The following is a 24,040-nucleotide window of genomic DNA, read 5'->3' as shown; positions in this document are numbered from 1 at the left end:
CCTGCGTCCCGGCCCCTGGCAGCAGCGATGCCGCGAGCAATAACACACGGGCAGCGCCGGTGCGTCCTCCGCGGTCACATTTATACCCACAAAGCGCAAACACGCGCCGCAGCCGGCAAAGAACCAGCCAGTGCTGCAGCCCCGATGCCTGGGCGAGGCCTGCCGCCCGCTGGCCGCCGGTCACAGGGAGGGGACCCTTCGGGCCAGGTGGAGAGGCCCTTCCCCGAGTCGCCTCCCTGGCTGTGCTGAGCAGAGATCGATGGGCTGCTGATCCCGGGAGCCGCAGGGCCGGGCGCCTGCAGGTGGTGATGGTGGGGCCGGTGCCAGCGTATCCCTAAGAGCATGGACAGGGAGGCCCCTGTGAGCTGCCAGAGGGAGACAGACAGATGGGTCAGTGGAGGCCCCCACATCCGGGGCCACGGCCGGGCTCTTGGCCCTCCTCCCAGCGCTCCAGCCAGTCGCGGAGAGCGGGGCCCCAGCTGGGCTCACCACCCTCCCCCGGCGCTCCGGCTGGCCGGGGAGAGCGGGGCCGCGGCCGGGCTCGGCGCCCTCCCCTACCGTGCTCCCCGCCAGGGGGCGGGGGGCGGCGGGAGGCTTTTTTGCCTGGGGCGGCAAAAAAGCCAGAGCCGGCCCTGCCGCCATCCACCCCATGCTCCCATCTCCTCCCCCCCATGCTCCACCACACACCACAGCCCAATTCATCCCACACGGCTTAATGTCCCACCCTGCAGCAGTGAATTCCACCCACGCCGGGTGATTTCCATACACCCGGCCCCACGCAGGGCTGGGGCCCCATCTCCACACTTGCGGTACCACCTTCCTCCACTGGGGGGGTTATTTCCCAGGCAGCCCCAGAGGGGCGCTGAGCTTCAGAGTTCACTTTTCAGGCCCTAGTGCCTGCTCTGCCCCAGTGAGTCCCATGCCCTGCCTCCCTGCTCTGTCCCAGTGTGTCCCCTCCCCCCAACCCTGCCGGCTGTGCGTCCCCTGCTCCCAACCCTCTCCCTTGCTCCCATAACCGTGCACAGGGGTATGCCTGGCAGCCACGTTGGTGTCTCTGGATTGTTCTCATTCACAGTAGAATCATCAAATCCCCCCCTGAACCCTGCTAAACTCCGAACTCCACAGAGCCCTTGTGGCCAGGAGTTCCACCGGCTCATAGCAAGGAACAAGGATTATCCCCCCCGTCAAGACTGAATCCGCTGCCTCTCCCATCCTCGACTGTCATCTGCTGCCTGGATTCATCCCACCCTGCCTTTGCCACCCCACTCCTTAGCTATAGACCATCAGTTTTATTTGACGCTAGCTAAATCCTTAGACCTCGTGGCAGGGAGTCCCGTAGGCTCTCTGTGGAACTTATCACAAGACAGACCAAGCGCCTGGGGGTGGGCCAGGACTGGGGCTGTCAGAGCTTAGGAGAAAGGACTGGGGATGGCAGAGTGCCGGGATGGGGGCTAGGAATCAGTAACCCTTCAACATCCTGACTCTCAGCCTGCTCTAACCATTAGCCCCACAGGAGTCCTGGCTCGCAGCCACTCCCTGCTCTAACCTACTAGATGCCACTCCCCACCCAGAGCTGGGACAGAACCCAGGAGTTCTGGCTCCAAGATTCCCTCCCAGTCCCTTCCCAGAGTTAAGGAGGCTTTTCCCTGGGGCTCTGGGGATGCTGGTAGCTTTAGACTCCAGGGTACAGAGAAGAGTTCCCATGGAGTCCCCTGGTTTTCCCCCCCCACACACACACATGCATGTGACACATGACAAGCCCACTCCCAACCCCCAAATGTATTGGCTAGGAAGGAACCACTGGCATGGGGGGGGAGGTATGGGCGGCAACTGGATCAATGGGGGCACCATCCATCTCCTGACTCCCGCCTCGACCGACAGCCCCTCCTACCTGTCCTGGAGTGAATGAGCCAGAGCCCCCCAGTGAGAGAGATGCCGATGACGAAAGCTGAGAAGACGATGCCCACCACGGTGGGCAGCTCCAGGCCCTGGGGCAGGGGGGCTGTGGGGAATGGGGAGAGTGAGCCCCACAGCCACCCCCAGGAGCAGATGCAGAGCCAGTGCTGGGGGGGGGGGGGGGAGAACCCAGGAGTCCAGGCTCCCAGACTCCCCCTCCACCCTGCTCTCACCCAATAGCCCCCCCCAACCGGAATAGAATGTGCTCTCTGCAGCTTGCAAGGCAAGTTGGCCACGAGGGGACTTGGGGGGGGGTGATATCGAGAGGGCATCTCTTACCAGGGAGGGTCTCTCCCTGCTCTGGCCGGGGTGCCTCCTTCAGCACCTTCCCCCTCCTGCCAGCCAGAGGAAAGGGCACCGGAAAGGGATCTGCTGGGAGAGGACAAGGAAGCCAGAAACATTTTGAGAGAACAATGGAGACAGCCCCTAATCTCCTCTAGGGGGCGCTCTCCCCTGGCTGTCAGCGCTGATCCCAATGCCCCAGCCCAGTGCTAGGGGGCGCTGTGCACCAGGGAGCAGGGCAGGGGCTCAGTAGGGGGCGCTCTCCCCTGGCAGTCAGTGCTGACCCCGGTTCACAGCCCAGCGCTAGGGGGTGCTGCACTGCAGGGCGATTGCATCAGGGCCTTGGTGTGTTGCAGTCTCTGTGCCTGCTCCCATAACCAGCCCCCAGCCCATCCCAGGTCTCACCTGTTCCTGGGGTGGGTTTGGTGGCTCTGGTCAGGCTCCCCACCGTTACGATGATGGCTTTGGTAAAGGTGTACTGGAACCGCCCGCTGCTCGGCTCCCCCACACGGCTGCTGGGGCATGCCCCGGCCTGGGGCCCACACTGAAACTGACAAGGCTCAGACAGGCACCTCGTCCCAGTACTGGATGCTCACCCCACACCCCCAACCTTCCCAAGCCCAGCCTCTCCCTCCACCCTACTGGTCCCAGCCCTGAGGTCCCACCCACTTCCTGAGCCCAGCCACGCTGGTTCTAATTGGTATAGATCAGCACGGATTTGTCCTAGAGAAAGTTTGCCCCCCCCACAGCTGCTTGCCAGGGGTCACAACTGTGGCCAAGAGTCCTGACTCCAGCCACTGGACCCCAAATTCCCCCAGCGCTGGGGGTGGAAGCCAGGGGGCCTGGCCCTGTAAACACTAGACTGCATTCTCCTCCCAGAGCAGCCCCTGCAGCTTTGAACCCACGGGCAGAGTTGGCCCCCTGGGGCACCCTCCCTCCGCCCCCAGCAGGGACCATTGTACTGGCCTGGGGGATTCAGCCCCTGCCCTCCAGGTGCTCCCAGCATTGCCTGCAGCCCAGGGTAGAAATCCAGCCTGGGGGACAACCCCTGGAGGCAAGGGTAGAACTGGGGCCGGTCCATGCTGCCGCCTGAGCTAAAGGAGACCCCCCCTTTGCTGCAGCAGTAGCTGGGCTTTTATCTTCCCGGTGTTATCCGGCAGTGTGGTACAGACCTTGGGGAGGGCGCCCCCATAGGCTCCAGCCTGGCCCTGGGGCTCCTGGGTGCAGAGGGCCAGGCGGCAGTGCAGGAATTGGATGGAGTCATTGTAGAGGGGCCGGAGCAGGAAGCTGAGGCGCTGTAGCTCCTGGGAGCTGGGGGACAATGCCCGGCCTGCAGCCCCCGTGTGGGGCGGGTGCAGAGAGACGTCGGGGTGGGCCGGGCAGCCCCCCCGCACCAGGATGTAGGGTGAGTCCAGCGAGGAGGAGGAGCTTGGCGAGAGGAAGCAGAGGCGGATGCTGAAGCTAAGCCCAGGGTCGAAGGCAGCCAGCGCAGCCTGCACAGAGGGTTGGGGAGAGCTCAGGAGGGGATGGGATGCCTCAGGCCAGCTGGGTCCCACTCCACAAACATGATCTCACCCCCACGCCTGGAACCCAGGAGACCTGGCACCCACCCCCGTTCTAATCCCTGATCCTGCTCCCCTCCCAGAACTGGGGATAGAACTCAGCCCCCTGTGCTCTAAATCATTAGACCCCCGCTCCCCACCCAGAGCCGGGGATAGAGCCCAGCCCCTTGCTCTACCACCACCAATCTCACCTCCTGCCACGTTAATGTAACTTTCTCCACAGCTCCTGCCCCAGAGCCTGGAGCAATCCCCCTGTGGGTGTGGAAAGGGCCTGGGGGAGAGGACCCCACAGCTCCAGCAGGTTAACCAGCCTGGTGGGGGGGGACCTAGCTAGCACAGCCCCTCATACATCTGCCCTCCTGAAGGTGATGGGGCCCTGGGCAAAGCCCCAGGCCTGCTGGGGTAGAGGGGAGGAGGATCCCAGTGCCATGGGGCTGGATGGCGCCTCCCCTGCAGTTACTTCCACAAAGACGCGGCTGTTGGCCGACACCGTGCAGGGTCCCTGGGCCTTGGCAAAGGCCTCGGAGCTGTAGACCTCCAGGCTGAGCAGGACACGGCCCAGGTGAAAGGGCAGATCCGGGATGGGCTCAGCAGAGCGGGACGGCTGGCTCAGGGCTGGGGAGGAGCAGAAGAACTGTGGGAGAGGAGCAGAGGGTGTGGGGGGTATAGGGGACATGGGGACCAGCCCCCAGAACTCCAGTCCCAGAGACTCCCCAGTTATCTCAGTCTTCCCAAACCCTAGGACACCTCCCCAACCAAGGCTCTCCATTTCCCCATGGCTGCTGCTTGGTCCCCACTGAGCCAGGAGCCCTTGGGAGCCAGGAACCCCCAACCCAGCCCAGGGGGGTTCGCAGCGGGCCCAGTGCTGCTCCCAATAGTTTGGGAGGGAACCCACCAATCCCAGGTCCTCCCCTATCGAAAGGACCTGAGAGACCCACCCCACAGCAGCGCCAGAACCGCACGGCCAAAGACACCTCCCCTCCCCTCCCCCCTCGCCCACCTCAATGGACTCCGAGCTATCTTCAGCCTGTCCCACCAGGAGTGGGGGACCCCTGGGCACTGCCCCTGGCCTGCTGCCCCGGAGCACCACCTGGGGGGAGGGGAAAGTGGGGGGAGGGGTGGGGAGCAACCGGCACAATCAGAAACATGGGAGCATCAGACGAGACCCCAGCACCCCAGGATGGTGGGGGCAGAGCCCAGAGCCAGGACCAATTCTCCCTGCCCCACAGAATTCCAGTTCCCCCAGTCATCCCATTAACCCCAGCCTTAGAATCATAGAAGATCAGGGTTGGAAAGGACCTCAGGAGGCTCTAGTCCAACCCCCTGCTCAAAGCAGGACCAATCTCCAACTAAATCATCCCAGCCAGGGCTTTGTCAAGCCGGGCCTTAAAAACCTCTAAGGATGGAGATTCCACCACCTCCTTAGGGAACCCATTCCAGTGCTTCACCACCCTCCTAGTGAAAGAGTTTTTCCTAATATCCAACCTAGACCTCCCCCACTGCAACTTGAGACCATTGCTTCTTGTTCTGTCAAGCCTTCCCAATCCTCACTTCTCCCACTCCTCCCCAGTTCCAGTTTCCCAGTGTCACCCTATTCTCCAGCCCTGTCCAGCCCCCATTGGCCCTGTCCTGGTCCCCTCGACTCCCCTAACATTCTAGCCCCTTTGCAGACCCCCAGACTCTTTGACTTCACGTCTCCCCCCACCCACATGCACTCTCAGCCCCACATTGTGCCCCTTATCCCCCGGCTCACCGCATTCTGGTACCGCCAGACGCCCAATGTGGGGTCCAGGGCCGGGATGCGCAGGGCACCGCAGCCAGCCAGGGGAGACTCCAGCAGGAAGTGGGTGCCATTTGACTGGGCTGCACAGCTGGGGTCCCGCAGGGTCACTCGGGCTGGGGAGAGTCTGGCAGCCTGGCCGAGGCGGGTGGGGGGAGACTATGAGACTGATACAGCCAGCACTGACTGGGAGGGGTGAGCGCCCCCTGCTGAGCCCCCACCTGACTCCCCGTAGCACAGCGCCCCCTAGTGCCACCCTGGGGCCAGCACTGACTGCGAGGGGTGAGCACCCCCTACTAAGTCTCCCCCACTCCCTGCAGTACAGCACTCCCTAGTGCCGCCCTGAGGCCAGCGCTGATTGTGAGGGGAAAGTGCCCCCTGCTGAGTCCCCACCACACTCCCTGCAGCACAGCGCCCCCTAGTGCCGCACTGAAGGAACTGTTTATACAAGGGGATTCCTCACCTGGAGCATGTCCTTGTTGACATGAACAGCCACCCTATCGCTCAGACATGCCACAGACAGAGCTCCCGCCAGCCCCACAGCGCTTCTGCCTCCCGAGGCCGCCCGGCTCCTCTCCCAGACCATGGCGGAGATCTTGGCGGGTCTGGGGAGCGGGATGGAGGGGTGGGGGGCCTTGGGGTCCCCTAGCAGGAGAAAACAGAGTGAGGGGGCAGAGGGGAAGAAGGAAACAAGGCGGGATGGTGAACAGGGTGAGGGGACATGAGAGAGAAAGAGAGCAACTCTGCCCCCTGCTGGCTGGATTGAGAACTGCCCAGCTCTGTGTCCTAGTCCCCATAGTCCCCCCCTTCACCATGGCACTGGGGTTTTGGATGTAATGGTGCCCTGGGAGGGGCAAACATGCCAGCTCTGAGGGCATTGTCAGGGGCATGAGCCTCGCCCATCACTGGGGGCCACCAAGGGTCTGGCTGTCCCTGGGGAGAGGGGGCCACAGGGCAGAACTGCAGCTCCCAGCTCCCCCCGCACTGGGGACAGGGCAGGGTCTGAGTCAGGTGGGCCCCCTAATGGCCCCATGGCATTGCACCTTGTGCCCATTCCCTGCCCCCAAGGAGATACCTACCATCCAGCCCCACGATGACCAGGAACCTGTTCACCTGCTCAGCCTCTGTGTAAGATGTGATCCCAGGCAGCCCCTGCTCCATTGCCCAGGCCATGGGGTCGCTGGCATAGGCCAGGCCCAGGGACATGCTGCTGCTCACAGCCAGGTCCGGTTCTGGTTCTGTGCTGCTGACCGAGACCTCGTGGGATGCCTGTAAGGAAATGGAGGGAAGGGCAGAGTGACAGAGCCCAAGGCTAACCTGGACCCTGCTCCAGCTCAGGGTGATCAGGCTGAGGCTGGAGCAGGGCATCATGGGTAATGCTATACAAATGAGCAGACCAGGTGAACAAGGTGTCAGCGCAAGGAGTGGCTGGGAAGTTCCAGAGCGGGGCAGCTCCACCTCAGCCACTGAGTCAGGAGCCAGAGGGCTTGGAACCAGCAGAGCTGGGCTGGGCGCCAGGACTCCTGGGTTCACCTTAGCAAAAGGGGACACCAGGCCAGAGTGGGCTGGGGCCAGAAGGAGAAACCATATCAGAGGTTAAAGGTCATGAGGGCTCAGCAGACGCCATGGGGCATCAGGCCAAAAGGTCAGAGTCATGGGGGAGAGACTGGTTGGGGGGGAGGGGTCACAGGGGAGCAGCCTGTGTGCATGGAGGGGTTGTGGATGGGGGGCTGTTCCTGGCCCCTGTAACCCCTCTCCCATTCCCAGGGAGCCCCTCTCTTACCAGGATTCGCAGGCGCCCGGCCATGTGGTGGATTCGGACCAGCCAGCTGGTGGCGCCCTCGCTCTTCAGCACCACGATCAGCTCCCGCCGGGGCGAGCAGCAGCCTCCGGGTGCTTGGAGCTCCACAGTGAGATGGGCTGGGGGCCTGGAGACATGGCAGTGACCCCCCCCCCCCAATCAACTGGGCTGGGAATTTCCTGCCATGGGGCTGAGCAACAAAAGGGGTGGAGGACCCCCCCCAGCTCTGCCAGTGCCCTTCTATCCCGACCCAAAGCCCCCTCTGTCCTTGCTGTGGGCTCCCCCCACCCCCCAGCTTTGCTGGTGCCCCTCAATCCTGATGCGTAGCGCTCCCCACCCCACCCCATTATCCCAGCCCTGGGCTCTCCCCTGCCCCCAGCTCTGCTGGTGCCCCTCAATCCCAACCCACAGCCCCCCGCTATCCCAGCTCTGGAGGATGCTCTGATGTACGGTTCATACCCGGGCGTGGTTCCTTTGGAGAGGATGATGTGAACTTCAGGGTCCCAAGGGGGGTCAGAGGTCAGGCAGCCCCGCAGGGGCCGTGGTTGGAGGTCGGAGGCAAAGTGGGTCGGGGAGACAAAGTTCCTGCGAAGTTTGCAGGCACCTGGCAAGACCCCATCTGGGAGCGAGAATGCAGAGGGGCTGGGGAGGTTGCGGGAGGTTAACCCCAGAGGTCCCTTAAGGAATGGGGGATTCCTGGGGTAGATCCCCCAATATCTCCCTGGGATTCCCTCCCTCAGGCACATGGGGCTGGGTCCAACCACCGAGGTCCCCTCCCCCACTGAAATGGGGTCCAATCCCCACCCCCCCGGGTCTCCTCCCCGCACTGACATGAGGACTTGAACCCCACATCCCATGGAGCCCCTCCCCCATTGACACGGGGGTCCAATCCCCAGCCTCCCTGGGTCCCCTCCCCGCACTGACATGAGGACTTGATCCCCACGTCCATGGAGCCCCTCCCCCCATTGACACGGGGGTCCAATCCCCAGCCCCCCTGGATCCCCTCCCGCCACTGACATGAGGATCTGATCCCCACATCCCATGGAGCCCCTCTCCCCATTGACACGGGGGTCCAATCCCCAGCCCTCCATACCGTCTCCCAGCTGCACATAGACCATGTTGACGCCCCGATACGCAGCCAGGGAGCTGAGCCCGCCGTGCTCCTCATGCACCCAGCGCAGGAGCCCTCGGGGGGTCTGGGGCAGCCGGGTCTCAGTGACAGTGACACCCCCAAGGGCCGAGACTCTGGACCCCAGGGACACCTGTAGGGGGGGCATAAGGATGAGGGGTCACTGGGAGAATGGACATCCCATCCCCCGATGGGGTGCCACATACCCCCCACTCCCACCTCAGCTCCCCATCGCTCCCAGCCCCCACAGGACTCCTGGGTTCCTCTCACCTCCTAGCCCCAGGGGTAACTGTCAGGGAGAGGATCCCCCAACCATCAGTACCTCAGCCTCCCCGCCTGTGCCCCCATCCCCACTGCCCTTCAGCCTGAGAGCCCCTCCCACATCCAGCCCCTCTCCACCCACCCCACTCCTCTCGCTGCCCCTGGGCCCAAACTCATCTTCCTCCAAATGCTCCCAATTCCCCAGCCCCCACCCTGCCCCTCTGCACCCCATCCCCCTGCCCCACATCCAGAGACCCTGCTCCAGCCCCAGTCCAGAAAAGTGACCTCCAGCCCCCCCTTCCCACCCCTCCACCACCCCCACTGCTCACCTGCCCCTGTCACAGCTACCTCCACACCCCCATCCACCACGGCCCTCCCCTCCTCCAATCCCCATTGTTGGCCCCACACTTCCCCCACACACCTGCGCCAGCTCCGCTCCTCACCTGCCCCAACCCTCCCATACCTCCTCCACTCTCACTGCTTGCCCCACCCTCCTCCAGCTGCCCCGATGTCCCTACCTACCCCTCCCAGCCCTCTTATACCCCCTTCCCACCTTCCCCTCCCATAGACCCCCTCACCCGAGCCCCACAGCTGCCCCCCCCCACACCTGGAAGGTCCATTGCTCCCCACGAGCCACCTGGGCCATTTGGAGGCTCCAGACCACGGGCGCCGGGGAGCTGAGCACGAAGATGGGGGCTCTGCCATGGGGGGCTGGGCCCAGTTCTAGGCTCACCTGGGAGGGAGAAGAAGGCCCTGCATTAGGGGCTCCAGGCCCATAGGGGAGGGGCCAAGGGCATGGGGCTGGGGGCACAGGGACGCGTGTGAGGGCGGTGGGGGCAGGGACGTTTGTGGGGCCCAGGGCAGGCATGTAGCTGGCAGAGGGGCTGGGGCACCAGGGAGCGGGAGGTGAGGCTAGAGGAGAGGGGGCACATTGTGGTGGGGACAGGGGGTGAGGCAGGAGGGTTGGGGGAAGGGGCGTGGTGGTGGCACAGGCCAAGGGGTTGGGATGGGAGGTGGTGGGGACAGGAAGCAGGACTATGGAGCTGGGGGCTGGGGACAGGACTGGGCGAGGGGGTATGGGGCACAGACTGGAAGGGAGGCATGTGGGATGCAGGGCAGGGCTCAAGGCTGTGGGGTACAGAGTGGAGGGGCAGGAGGCAGGGTGGGAGTACAAGATGAAGGGCAGGAAGTGAGGGGGGTGGGGCAGGGTGGGGGCAGGGAGTGAGGAGGGGTGAAAGGGCCAAGGTAGAAGGTAGGGAGTGAGGGGATGGGGCAGAGGGAAGGGGCAGGTTGAGGGGCACAGGGTGGAGGACAGAGACCAGGAAGGTCGGGCGGACAGAAGGGGGCAGGGTGGAGGGCGGGGGTGAGACGGTGGAGTTGGGGGAGAGAGCAGGGAGAGGGCACAGGATGGGGCAGGGGGCAATGGAGCTGAGGTGGGGGGCCCAGGGTGAGGCTGGAAGAGGACAGGGCAGAGACACCCCCTCCCACCTACCTGTCTGGCTCCCATCCTCCCCGCTGGCCCCCGTATGACAATCACATGCACCTCCCGGCCCGAGGCCGAGCGCCCCCGGCTGGCGCAGCCCGAGCCTGTGCGGATCCGCTCCCAGAAGCCCAGCACAGGGTGGCGAGTGGACAGCGGGCTGGGCCGGCACAGGGCCCAGCGCCAGGCGGCTGTAGAGGAAAGAGAAAGGGCCCGGTCAGCAGGAGCCAGACATAGGAGTGCGAAGCCCAAACTGGGGGCAGCTGGTCTGTGCCCGGAAGGGGAAGCTCCTGCCCCCCAGAAATGAACAGGACCAGGGGGAGCTGGAGATCATGGACAACAGCAGCCAGGACTCCTGGGTTCTATCCCCAGCTCAGGGAGGGGAGTGGGGGCTAGTGCAGCGGTTCTCAGACTGGGAGTCGTGAGCCCTCAGCAGGTTGCAGGGAGGTTGCGAACTGCCAGTTCCACAGAGCTCACAACCCCAATTAAATTACCCACCTTTCTAATTTATAAGGGAGGGGGGTCACTCTCGGTGGCTTGCTGCGTGAAAAGGGTCACCAATACAAAAGGTATGAAAACCACTTGTCTAGGTTAGAGGGGAAGCAGGACACTGGGACACACATTAACCATTTGATGACACCCCTTCTCCGCCCATCGATCTCCCAGTGTGGCCAGACTGGCCTCCCCATTCCCCTGGCACCCACCTGCCGACTGGCCCCACAGCAGCAGCAGCAGCAGGATTGGGCTCCAAGCTGCCGCCATCCCTCGTGGTCCCGGTGTGCAGGGCTCCCCGATACGACGGGGGGATGGGGGAGCTGGTCCTGGGCAGGGAGAAAGAGAAAACTGTAGTGAGTCCTGGGGGGGCTCTGGAACCCAGGGCAGAGGGAGCTGTGTTGGGGAGGGGTCATGGGGCTTCAGGGCAAGGGGGGGGGCACCCAGGGACCCGGTCATTCACAGTGTGTCTGGGATGCAGCATGTACCTCCCCCATCCCCACACGAGTGGGTCAGTGTTTCTCCCTGGCTGAGACCTGGGATCCTCCCCCACACACAAGAATCCAGATTGGGGGGAAAAGCATGTGAAACAAGGACACCCCCCAGGAGTGTCCCCCAAGTGGCACAGGGCGGGGGGCTGCTACAGGGCAATAATGAAATTTCCCTCTTGGTATTTAGACACCTCCACCTTTATGGGACCCCACTATCCTCCCCACTACCTCTTCCTGCTTAGCAGGGAATCCCCATCCCCTGCTCCCAGACTCCTTCCCCCTCCCCGATTACCCAGTTTGGGGTGGGGTGGGGGAGAAGGTTTACCTACACAATTGATGCATCTCAGAGCATTTTGCAGAGATTAATTTTGCCTCCCAACTCCCCAGGCAAGGAGCTTCTTGCCTTTATTGTAATTTTATAGATAGGAAAACTGAGGCACAGAGCGGGTAAGGGATATGCCCAAGGTCCCACTGATTTCCAGCCCCCTGCTCTAACCACTAGACTCCATCTCCCTTTCCAAAGCAGGGTAAAGAACCAAGGAATCTGGACTCCCAGCCCCCAACCCCCCTGCTCTAACCCTAAACCCCACTCCCCTCACAGAGCTGGGGATAAAACCCAGGAGTCCTGTCTCCCAGCCCCCCCTGCTCTAACCACTAGACCCCACTCCCCTCCCAGAGCTGGGGATAAAACCCAGGAGTCCTGGCTCCCAGTGCCTCTTCAGTCTTGTTCCATGCAGAAACATTCCCCTTCCCTCCACATTCCCACCCCACATTCCAGCTACCCCTATCCTTCCCTGACATGCCGAGGGGCTGGCTTGCCCCTGGGGTACCTCTTCTGGGACTGCCACACAGTCTGATCCGGTGCCAGCTGGATCCAGGACAGACGCAAAGTTGGGAGGGGACCAGACCCCAATCCAGCCCCTGCTCACATTCAGCACCCGTGGAACAGGGTCATTGCAAACTCCACTCACGTGCAGGCTGCCGGGGCAGAACAGCAAAGAGGCTTTGAGGTGGTGGGGGGTTCTGGGAGCCAGGACTCCTGGGTTCCAGGTGGTTGTGGGCACAGGATGCAAAGGGATCTTGGCTCTTTTATGCCAGTCCAGGAAGCAGTGGGTTCCTGGGGCTTAGAGACCCATGGCCATCGGGTCCCTTTGCTCTGGCTGGATTCATTGCTCCCTGCAGCGAAGTTAAAAATAATTGGAAGAATACAAATAATCTGGCTCAATTGGAGGTTTAAAAATAACAACTCCCCAGGGTCAGGTTACCAGAGGGCAGGGGAGGGGAGGGATTAGACTCCCAATGGTTGTTTTTAAGGGAATAGAACCCAAGAGTCCTGGATCCCAACCTTCTCCTCCCAGAAATGGGCATAGAACCCAGGAGATCTGCATCCCAGCCCCTTCTCCGCCCCCCACTCAAAAAGATGCCAGTCCCGGGTAGGGCACAGACAGAGAAATGCTCTTTATCAACAAAGTGAACCCCCCCCACACTCCCGTCCACTGTTGATGTGCCTTACCTCAGAGCTGGACGCAAACTTCCAGGTTTGGTCTCCCAGCGTAACTCCACTTGTCTGCCTGTCTGTAACCAGGCAAGCAGGGGGTGAACCTCTGGCAAGGCTGAGCCCTGTTGCATTCATGTCGCCCTAGCTGTTGAGCGCCAGGAGGTGGGAGGTCCCAATCTCCCCCATTGTCCCTGCCCCGGAAGGAGGCCAGGAGGAAAAAGCTGCCCAAAGGGGGAGTTTGGGTCGCCCCAGAGGTGGGTGGATTTATGAGTAACGCAGGCAGGGTGGAAGAGGTGCTGGGTTCCGGGCCATGCAGCCAAACCCTGGGTCGCTGTGACCCGCTGCCACCCACACGGCAGGGGTGAGGGGAAGGGCTGCAAGGTGGAACACAGGTAATTTGCAGCAGCTTTCATGGATCGCTAGCTAGGACAATGAAACAACTCACACCCTTTCCCAGCAGCCTGGGCCTATCGTGTCTGCTTCACCCGCGCAGGGCATCTCCCAGGGCCTGCTCACTGACACCAGCCCAGCAAGCAGGGATGTGCTACCTTCAGGAGAGGAAAATGAGGCACAGGATTCAAAGGCCTTGGCCGAGGTCCCACTGCCAGTCAGTGGCAGAGCTGGGACTAGGAGCCTTGAGTCCTGGTTCAGTCCCTGGCTCACGGCTGTTGTGTTAATCTAGATGGAATAGAAGGTCCCAAAGAGTGAAAGATGTTAATGTGACCCTGCCCCTGTTTGACATTAAGCTTTGGGGTTTGGTAACCAGACATCAGCCTGCTTAGTCCCACAGCAAACAGCCCATTAAACACCCCTTTGCCCTTTTATTAAAGGCACAGAAAAGAAAGAAAAGCAGGTAATGCATGAAAGAAAAGCACATTAAACACATGCAAGAGTGAAGAGAAGATGCAAGGAATGCAGCTTCTCCTTCTGGCATTGACTCTCACTTGCCACCTCCCTGCTGGAGAAACTGAGTCACGACAGGGACTGATCAGCCACTCTGAGACCTGGCAAACTTGTACCAGCATTGGGCGGTTTAGGACAGTGCTTCAAGCTGCCTCTGGTCACAGACTCACAGCAGTGTTGCAAAATATAGTCTTTTCTGGCTCAGCCAGAAGGCATAAGGAGGGAAGAGAAGATGATGGGGAAGGGAAAAGACACGTGGAGGGGAAGGGGGCAGGTGAAGAAATGGTCTCACGTCCCAGGTGGGGTCGGGATTTAGCCGGAGCCAGTGCAGGTGACGATGTCGTCTGGGTCACTCTCTCTGGCCTGGACACCTCTTAGGAGCAGGACAAGGAAGGCCCAGTCGTGTCACGGTGCATCTCGGGCGGGGGTGGCAGCCATGACGATGAAGTTCGCTCCTTCCCCTCAGCACTTGTTGCACTCTGGCTCCCACTTCCACAACCATATTTCCCACCCAAAACCCCTTTTTTAAGGACCCCCAAAGGGAGACATAGGTGGCCTAGCCCATCCCCTCAGGATTTTGTTCCCCAACAAAGCCTAAATTCTGACACACCAATTTTTACTTCATTGACGTCTGGTCCCACACGCCCATTGTTTACCGGGCATGATCGTAACACAATCCTTGAGTGATATCAGGAGGCTTTTTGTTTGGACTGATTCTGTCTGTCTGTCTCCCTTTTGCAGCTTTTCCCATCAGCCTTAGTTGTTATAGGTTGTTGTGACACGTTATGAACTTTTATCCACTTTCCCAGTTAGGCTCCCAAGAGCGGGAACTTTGTAGGCCCAATTATTACTCCACTACTAGGACCCTCACCACACCCCCCACTCAGGGCTGGAAATAGGACCCAGGAGTCCTGGCTCAATCTCACTACTAGACCACACTGCCCTCCCAGAGTCCTGTCCGCTAGCTTATTCCCTCCAGCTCTAAACACTAGATCCGCCCGCCCTCCCAGGAGTCCTGACCCCCAGCCCTGTGCTTTAGCATTGACTGGCTCCAGCTGCTCTCTGGACCCTGTTGCTTCTCATTTTAGGCCCCAGAAGTTGTTTTGCTAAAGGGGATTTTTAAACCTGTCAGGAATAACAATAAAGGTTGGATTTTTATTAAAAGCTTCTTTGCAGTGTCAGGAACCCAATCACTAACCATTCTATCCTCAGTAACTCCTGTGCTCCCCCCCCCCCCATGATGCCCCCAGTAACCCCTGCATGGCCCCATTGATATCAAGGGTAATGCACAGGGGCAACTGACAGGTGAAGACTCCAGATCACTCTCCCCATAGCTGCATTGGCTCTGCAGTTTGTCACTCTAGGCAGCAGATCTGGCTCTGACGCACGCATGGGCAGGAGCCCAGCTGGGTGTTAGAAAGGGTCATTTCTGCTGGCTCGCTTGTGCACAGAACCACACTGACACGGAGGTTAAAACTAGATGGGAGAGAAGGAAACCAGCCGGCCTCTGTCCCTGGAGCCTGGATTGGACGGGAACACCCTTCTGCCGTTCATCTCTCTGCCCAAGCTAGGCCAGTCCCGCTGCATCTAGAACAAGACTGGGGGTGTCAAGCTTCAGCTACTGTCAGTTGGGCAAATCTCAAATTCGGGGCATTCCTGTCCCGGGAGCTCAGGATCTCACGGAAGCAGGAGGAGAAAAGAACTATCCAGCCCAGGGAGCAGGGGCTCCGTCCAGCTCTGTTTGCAGCCATAGCAACCACCTCACCTAGAGGCTGAGGCATGGTTCTGATTCCTGCATCAGGACAGATGCTGAAATCATTTACCAGGGGAATGCAGGAGGTAGAATTCACAGAGGTTAAAGCCAGAAAGGATCGTTACATTGTCTGGTCTGAGCTGTATAGCAGAAGCCATTGTGTATTTCACCCATTTACTGCTGAGCCCAAGAACTTGAGTTTGGCTAATGCACCGGCCAGCAAGGCAGCCAGTCTGGATTGAAAACGTTGGGAGCTGGAGAATCCACCTCTTCCGTTAGGAATTTGTTCCACTGATCAATCTCCCTCCCGTTAAAAATCTGCCTTATTTCTATTTGGAATTTGTCTGGCTTTAACTTCCCACCATTGGCTCTTGTTCTATCTTTCACCACTGGACTGAAGAGCCCGTTAGAGCCCAGTGTGTTACGACATAATCAAGTCACCGCCTGCTTTTCTTTTTGGTGAGCCAACCAGACTCTTCTTTTCCACTCCTCAGATCGCTTTGGTGGCTCTTCTCTGCACCCCCTCCAATTTTAAAAAGTGGACATCTGCATTGAAGCCTGCAGCTATGGAGGAAGACAGACAGTTTGGGACAATTTTAAAATGATGGATGTTTTCCCAGGGCTGTTTAAGGACCAGGGGCGGCTCCAGGCACCAGCACACCAAGCACGTGCCTGGGGGGGCAAGCCGCAGAGGGCGGCCTGCCGGTCGCCGTGAGGGCAGCAGTTCGGCGGAATGCATGCGGGAGGTCCACCAGTCCCGCGGCTTCGGCGGCAATTCGGCGGCAGCTAGCCGCGGGACTGGTGAACTTCCAGCATGCATGCCGCTGAATCCGTGTTACCAGCAGACCTCCTGCAGGCCGAAAGCTACCTGCCTGCCGTGCTTGGGGCAGCAAAAAACATAGAGCCGCCCCTGTTAAGGATTCGATCCTGATTGGGACTAAGTGCTGGATTGGGCCCTGATGAACAGACTGCATTTAACTTCTCCAGCAAAACAAGCCATTGCAAAAAAGCATTTCAACTAAACCCCTCTCAAGGCTGCTCCACCTACCTCTGCTGCTCAGCAACTGCTGCTACTGACTAAAAGCTTAGGGCTCTTGACAACTGACACCCTGTTGCCACAATTTATGCACAACATGGATATTTCCCCCCCCTCCGATGCTGCTTGACAAGGGAGGCCTCAGTTGATGGCACAGTGAGAGGCAGACACCCAAGCAAATCTTAAAAGAATTTGTTTGCAAAGGGCTTTTTGTGAGATATATGGAGAGGGTGCAGCTTGTCCGGGACTCAGCTCCCATTTGGGAATGTAAAGAATTTTCAAAAGTACACAAGCCCCCAGCAGCTCCCACGGTGGCACCTCTGGACAGATTCTGCGCACCCCCACGTGTGGGGAAACTGGCCCCAACTGTGGATGCTTTTTAAAGTTCCGAGCAACTCCCATTAACAAGACAGATCAGCCTCATTTCCTGCACACGCCCAATTTGGCAAGAGAGAAATTGAGGCACACTTACCTATAACCACAGAGTGACGCAGAGCCAGGAACAGAACCCAGGAGTCTTACCTGGAAATCTTGGGCTCTCTCAATTGACCCATCCATCCCTTCGGAGAGACCCAAACATGCTAAAAACTGTAGTGCTGAAACTCTCAGGATTTTGTCATGAGCCTTGCAGTATTTGGTGCTTTTCTTAAAGCCCCAGCTCCAGGAGCCAGGTGATTGAGTGAGAATCTCAGTTTTCATTAAAAAAAAAAAGTTTCTGGCCCTTGTGGTTGAGGAGAAAAGCGTGAAAATGTGACCTCCTGCTGGCTCAAAACCCAGAAGGCAAATCACACACACACACACACACACCCGTCAAACATTTATTATTAAACACAACCTACACCTCTGGATTTTTAAACCAATCACCTGATTTTTCAGGGCCTGACTCACGCTTTTTGAACTCCTGAGGTTGGTAAGACTGAAACTGAGCACAGAGCAGTGAAGTGACTTACCTACAGTGGCACAGTGATGCAGACACTGGAATAGAACCCAGGAGTCCTGGTTCTCAATCCCGTGCCCTATCAACTGGCTCCTCCATCCCTTTAGGAAGAGGCATGAGAATGGTAAAAATTGTACATTTAAATCCCTCTGAGCACAGACACCCGCATACACAAAAAAAACCCAACCAATCAAACAAAAACGTTACTGGAAAGGTAAATTGTAAATGATTATTTTTGCACCGATTTCTGTGTTAATTAGCATGAATTTTTTTTAAACAAATCAGTTGGAAGCCCCACCCTCACAGGTAACAGAAAATTATTTTGTTTCATGAACAGAGCTGTCATTTTAACAGACAGTGGGGGTCCTCGGCAAGAGAACAATTTCTGGAAATGTAGCAAAAATCTATGTAGCTGCCCCAGACATGGTGTAAAAATGGTTTTCCGTTTTAGCACTTTATCAGATCTGACCTTTAATTCAACTCACCTCTCCAGATACAGTTTTATTTTTGAATCCAGAGGAAGAACATTATCAATTCCCTGGTAAATAGGCTTTAGCCTTTCCAATGAAACATAAAACCAAGGTCCTTGCTTAGGGTCAGTAAGGAGCTCGTGGCGCTATCCTACTCAAGATTCAGTTAATCCCCATGTTTGGGTTAATTCCAACATGAGTAAATTACCTTCTGTCACCCTAATCCCCACCCCCTTCCATTTTCAAATCAAGCCATGATTCTTCACCTTTTGACTTGCAGACGGTTGCTATGCAACTGTTAAAAAGCTGCAGCATCCCACGCAGAGGTGGCTGCATTTCAGCGCTGCATGAGTGATTCCTGTGTGCCATTAAACAGCTGCTGTATCTCAGCTGAGAGGGGGCTGCATTTCAGGGCTGCCCATTGTGGAGCATTGCCGTGTGCCATTAAAAAACTGGGGCATCTCACCCAGACGGGGCTGCATTTCACTGCTGGGCAAGGAGATCCCTATGGATTCAATCACTTTGGGAAGAAAGAGGTTGTAGAAACAGAAGGTTTCATACTGAGACATTTGCTGAGTGAAAAGAGACAACCATTTAGGGAAAGAATTTTTTATTTTCAAGCTTCTAAGAGGGTTTCTACAAACAACAGAGTAAAAAAAAAACCTATTAAAATAAGCAACAATTTCCTTTTAAAATATTTTGTGGGTTTTTTGTTCTTTCTTTTTTTTTTTTTTTTAAATCCAAGAAACCCATTGAGACTAACCAGACCAGCTTGGTTGGTAGCAGAGGGACAACCACCTTGACATGTCGTCTGGACTACAAGTGAGGGAGAAAAGGGGACTAAGAATCAGTAAAGTTACTGCAGACACCTTGGGAGAGCCAGGTAAGACGCCCATGCTCAGGGATAACATACACAATCCGTGAACATGTCAACGTGATTCCTGGATTCGGAAGGGAGAGAGCGCTCCTTCCAAGCTGGGGACTGGTGTTCCACAGGTCTATTATCCCAATGAGCTCCATCAGTTAAGAATGGACAAACTGGGTCAGATCAATGGTCCATCTAGCCCAGTACCCTGTCTTCTGACAGTGGCCGGTGTCTTCACTAAGAAACAAGGTGTGTTCTTACTCCGTGTTATGTAAGATCCTAGGGAAGACAAAGCACTGTGTAGTTTTCACACAAACCAGAAGGTCGAGGCATCCCCCTCAATCTGCCAACACGTGTGAAAACTATAAGCTGCTGGAATCTTATTCAACATGCGTTAAGACACCTTGTTTGCTAGGGAAGATGCAGTCTTCCAGAGGAAAGTTTAGCAAAAGATGCTTTTTTTAACAATATCTGCGCAGGAGATTCCGCCCTTCCACCACCCCTTTGACGCAGATTCGCTCTTTTGAAAGTCACGAAGCACACTTAACATTTGCAAAAAGGGGGATGAATGTTGCACGACCCAATGCTGCAGGCTGAGAGTTTGCCTCCTTCAAGATCCTGGGATTTAGGAAATAATTCAGCGTCGCATAAATCGCAAACCATCATAACAACCACACACACACAAAGCGAAATTGATCTCGTCACAAGGCCTAGGAACCCAGGACTCCTGACTCCCAGTCGTCCTGCTCTACGCTATTTTCCTCCCAGAGCCGGGAACAGAACCCAGGAGTCCTGACTCCTAGTCCTCCCTACCGCAAACACTAGAGCCCAGACCTGGGGATAGAAGCCGAGAGTCATGACTCCCAATACCCCCTGCTCTAATCACTAGATCCCATTCTCCTCCCAAAGCTCAAAACAGAACCCAGGAGTCCTGATTCCTAGTGCTCCCTTGCTCTAACCACTAGACCCCACTCCCCTCCCAGAGCTGGGGACAGAGCCCAGGAGTCCTGACTCCCAGTTCACATAGGGGTCAAGTGTGACTTCTGTGATTCTGAGGCCTTAAGCCAGCACTGTGAGCGGAGATCAGCTTCACACCTGAGAACATTCCTCTACTCGGCCAACAGGAGGCGCAGTTTAACTCTCCCTACCCTGTCAAGGGGGTGGAGGGGAAGAGGGTGGAGAAATTTACACTGGACAAAATCCAAGGCAGTTTTAATAAACCAGGCGATGCCCTGAAAATGCCACGGTGCCGCTTTCTTTGCCCCGCCCCATTAAAATCTTTAAATGCTTTGGCATTGCTAACACATTTAGATGCTACAAAATGAAACAAAACAAAACCAAAAACCCCACCCAACCCCTATTGTAATGGCTTTTTTTCAACACTGGTGTAAAATTAAATCGCAACGTAAAAAAACCAGCATTATTTATACACTACCAAAAAAGCCCTGAACATATGCTGGGCTTGCCAGAGAATGGAAGTGGGAGCCGGTGTTTCCTGCCTCAAGTAAAGAAGGGGGAAACCCATCAGAACCCCCCACTGTCCTTCCCATGGCCTAAATGCTGGATCCTGGCTCTCAGCATTCATTACAATCCCAGCTTGGGGAAGTAATTTTCCCTGCTTAGATACCCTCCTCCTTGATTGCACTGTTTGCTCCTCCTCTGGCCCCTCCCACACATCCTGGCCATGCCCAAACCCCCCAGCTACTCCTACTTCCACACTCTTGCTCCTCCCACTCTGTGCTAATCCCAACTGTCCTCTAGACCTGCTATCATTGTTTCCCGGCCCTCATTCACCGCAGGCCAGACCCAGCGCCCATCACAGTCAGTGGGAGGCTGGCTCCCCGATAACTCCCCTCCCCCTTCTTCTGAGCTGTCAGCCTGTAAGCCTCTCAGAGAGTTTCCAAGGCGGGAAGCAGATCCCACGTTCCATTTAAATGCCCCCATATCCATTCACGGCACTCTAGGAAAATCTTTTAAGGGGCAAAGATTTTTTGGCTCCCAGCTATAATCACTTCTTTAAAATGTCACTGCACAGTGAGAGAATAAAAAGAAACCATCTGACTTTATCTGTAGAGCTGCCAAATCACATGAGAGAGGAAATCTCTCTCCCGAGTTTATGGATGCTCAATTCCCCCCAATAAAATTCCACCGACCTACTCCTCACTCCACATACCAGCTCTAAGCAAAATATACATCTGGGTATATTGATATTTATCTATCTCTCTATATACATCGAGAGACAGCTAGATAAATATCAATATACCCCACAAAAAGTAAAGGAAAGGGGGAAGATTTAAAAAAAAATACAATACATTTAAAGGACACATAAAACACACGCAAAAAGTTTCTGACGGCCAATAAATAATTTGTAAGGTTTTGATTTCCTGCAATTACTGAAAGTGAGGAGGGAAGGGCAAAGGGATATTTGAGCAAACTTAAAGCTAAACAGCCGGCGAGTGAGAATCCTGGTGTCGCTGTAACGTTAATGTTAAAGGGTGGATTTCGATGCAAGAATCAGCCAGCTCTGCAAGAAATGTAAAGACACAGATTGGTGGTGCCCCCTGTACCCTGAATTGATTTTTGCTGTCGTGATCTAGGACTGCCAGTCATTCTGCTTCCAGACCTCTCTGCTCAACTTTGGCCAAATGACACCTTTTTAAAAGACAGGGGGTTCGATTTTCAAAAGTGCCCTAAGAGCCCATTGACCTTCAATAATGACAAGGCCTCTAAGTGCCGAAATCACTTTTGAAAATAAGACTTAGGCTCCTGGATTATTTAGGTGCTTTTGAAAATTGCACCCAAGGTTTTTTCTTTTCCTTTTTTTTGGTGACTACTAAAAGATACAAAGCCAGTAGCCCCACCTTGGTGAAACTACTAAAGCTTATTAGATTCAGGTCAGCTCTCCAAGGATCAAGACAGATGAGTGACCGAATGTACAAGCGATCAAAAGCTAAAGTCTCTTTCCATATAAGACAGAAGTTACGCCTATTAGTTTTTAACATGCGAATTTATAATAATAATAATATAATATAATATATAGATAATATAGTGAAATGCTAATGCCTAGAATATAATTGTCTATCCAGCTATTCTCTGCCCTACCTTTGGCATGAATTTTTTTGTTTGTTTTTTGTTTTCTTTAAAATCCCCAGTTGAATGCATGCACACACCTGCCCACACACACACACACACACACACACACCCCACGCGCACACAGAAAAAATATAATAAAATAATAAGAGCAGATGTCAGGTCTGCGATTAAAAAACACTTAACCACCTGGATTAAAATAATATTAACAGAGATTTGTTCTAAATTAAAACATAAAAAAATAATTTAAAAAAATGCAATAAAACTGCATTTTTCTACCCTCCCCCCCAACCATCCTGGCAATTCTTCTTCTCCTTGAAAAAACATCCCAACGTTTAAACTATTGAAAAAATCTTTGTCGTCCACCGCATCCCCACCCATGGGGTCTGTGTTCAATCTAGGTTATATCATTGTGGGAATGTCAGAAACATTGAGTGAAAAGTGGTGCTGTTTCCCCTTAAGAGGCAGGGCCTGATCTCAGCTGAAGTGAAAGGGGGTGGGACTGCGCCCCCTACCAGTCAGCGATTCTAAGACAACTGGAAGCAATTTTGCAAACTCTGAGGTTACAACTCCTCATTGGAAGCCAGTACTTTCGCAAACCCCTGCCCGCTACAAAACTGTGATGCCTTGCAAAAATCCTGGATCCAATCCAGTCTCAGCACTTAGCCAATAACTGCTTTGATCTAGCAACCCTCACTCAAGATACCAATTCAGCACAGCATAGGGTGACCAGATGTCCCGATTTTATAGGGAATGTCCCGATTTTTGGGTCTTTTTCTTATGTAGGCTCCTATTACCCCCCACCCACATCCCGATTTTTCACACTTGCTGTCTGGTCACCCTAGCACAGCACCTCAGCGCCCCAAACCAGCAAGATCCAAGTAGACATTGAACTGCTCTGTGGAAGAGAGGCCCATATTAACAGCCCCATTGAAATCACATACATCAATGAGGCAGGGTCAGCCTCAAGGGTAGAGCTGGAAGGATCAGATTCTAACTGGGGCACTGGAGTGGGGCTCAGGAAGCCTGGGTTCTACTCCTGGCTCTCTCACTGACCTGCTGGGTGTCCTTGGCTCTCAGTTTCCCCACCCTCCTTTTGGCTATTTAGACTGTTAGGTCTTCGGGGCAGGGACCATCTCTCACTATGTGTCTGTGCAGCATCTAGTAAAACAGGGCCCTGAACCCGAGAGCCAAGGGTCTCCTTCGAAAAGACCTGCCTTAAAGGCCACATTTCCTTAAAGAGCTCAGCTCTCATGTCAGCACTGAAATGAAACATCTGGATTTTCAAAAGGTCTCAGCACCCAACAGCATCCATGGAACAAGGGGTCATGTCAGGTAAGTGCCTACACAGGTGCTCTGATGAAGACTTGGCCCTGGTTTTGGGGAGCTGAGCACATGAAAAAAATCTGACTCTTAGTAGTTAAAAATCGAAGACCGATTCCACCAGATCCCGGCTGGTGTAAATTGGTGTCACTCCACTGCAGTCAATGAGGAAAATCTCCAGCTGGTGTAAATGGCCATCATTCCATTAGAGTCAATGGGGCCAGATCCCCCACTGGTGTAAATCAGCATCGCTCCACTGAAGTCAACAGAGTGACACTGATTTACAGTAGCTGAGGTTCAGGTCAGTGTTGTCAAGTCCCGTATTTTTATTGCAATATTTGATATCTTAAAGCCCCCAGCTTCTGGAGTCCTGTGATTACATGAGAATCTCAGCTTTTTTAGGAATTTTTAGCCCTAGAAAAGCTTGACAGTGAGACCCCCTCCTAAAGGCTCAAAAGCCAGAGGGTAAATGAAAAGAAACCCCAAATGATCATCTGATTTTTAAACTAATCTCATGATTTTGAAGGTCCTGATCTATGTTTTTTGAACATTAGGGGTTGAGAGTAGTGGACTCTGGTTCTCTGTTGGCTGAAATTCACATACAATCAAATCCTTGCACGCCTAATGTCATTGTGTTGAAGACTTCTTGGGCTGCCTGGTAAATGAATTTTACCCACAGCTGTGGCTGTTAATCAAACAGAGCGAGAGGGGTTTGAATAGCAACAAGAAACCAATCTGAAAACCTCTGCCTCATCAGATCGGGTGGCTGTTTTTTGGGTGGTTGTCAAATGTGAAGCTTGCCTGGTGAGGAGCCTCTTGAGGCATCTTGAGGTTCCTCGAAGGATGATTTTGCAGTGTTTGCTGCTCTGCTGTTCATGGTACTGCTCGGATCCCGCCGAAAAGCGCTCTGCCATAGCATCCGCCTAGATGC

At 55.7% G+C, this 24,040-nt stretch overlaps 2 protein-coding genes across 10 annotated transcripts in view; both read right to left on the bottom strand.

The window, feature by feature from the left end:
• Positions 1–64: 64 nt before the first annotated feature.
• Positions 65–12,306, bottom strand: LOC117888463 (transforming growth factor beta receptor type 3-like). 8 transcript variants are annotated; one of them, XM_034791885.1, is made up of 17 exons: positions 12,065–12,303; positions 10,956–11,072; positions 10,264–10,442; positions 9,379–9,504; positions 8,475–8,643; positions 7,841–8,000; positions 7,364–7,508; positions 6,660–6,849; positions 6,044–6,225; positions 5,554–5,715; positions 4,801–4,890; positions 4,261–4,434; positions 3,411–3,731; positions 2,644–2,782; positions 2,236–2,328; positions 1,892–2,002; positions 65–365 (listed from the first exon to the last, which is right to left on the bottom strand). In XM_034791885.1, the coding sequence occupies exons 2-17, from the start codon at positions 11,011–11,013 to the stop codon at positions 181–183; spliced, it is 2,484 nt and encodes an 827-aa protein (XP_034647776.1). In that variant the 5' UTR covers positions 11,014–11,072; positions 12,065–12,303; the 3' UTR covers positions 65–180. The 8 variants fall into 8 exon arrangements, with proteins under 8 accessions (XP_034647776.1, XP_034647778.1, XP_034647777.1 ...); XM_034791887.1 differs by having other exon boundaries at positions 2,236–2,325; XM_034791886.1 differs by having other exon boundaries at positions 12,206–12,285.
• An 11-nt stretch (positions 12,307–12,317) lies between these two features.
• The window catches only part of MAP2K7 (mitogen-activated protein kinase kinase 7), a 62,784-nt gene continuing 51,061 nt past the window's right edge, over positions 12,318–24,040 (bottom strand). The window contains exon 13 of one of the 2 annotated variants that reach the window (XM_034791904.1): positions 12,318–12,410. In XM_034791904.1, the coding sequence (XP_034647795.1) occupies positions 12,401–12,410 (10 nt within the window). In that variant the 3' untranslated portion in view covers positions 12,318–12,400. Of the gene's footprint in view, positions 12,411–17,242; positions 17,463–24,040 lie in introns of those variants that run through there. The other variant, XM_034791903.1, reaches the window with a different exon arrangement.

This window comes from Trachemys scripta, chromosome 16, assembly GCF_013100865.1.
Source record: "Trachemys scripta elegans isolate TJP31775 chromosome 16, CAS_Tse_1.0, whole genome shotgun sequence".
Classification (NCBI taxonomy): Eukaryota; Metazoa; Chordata; order Testudines; family Emydidae; genus Trachemys; species Trachemys scripta.
Note: the sequence above shows the minus strand (reverse complement) of the source record. Positions and strands in the feature narration are given on the sequence as shown.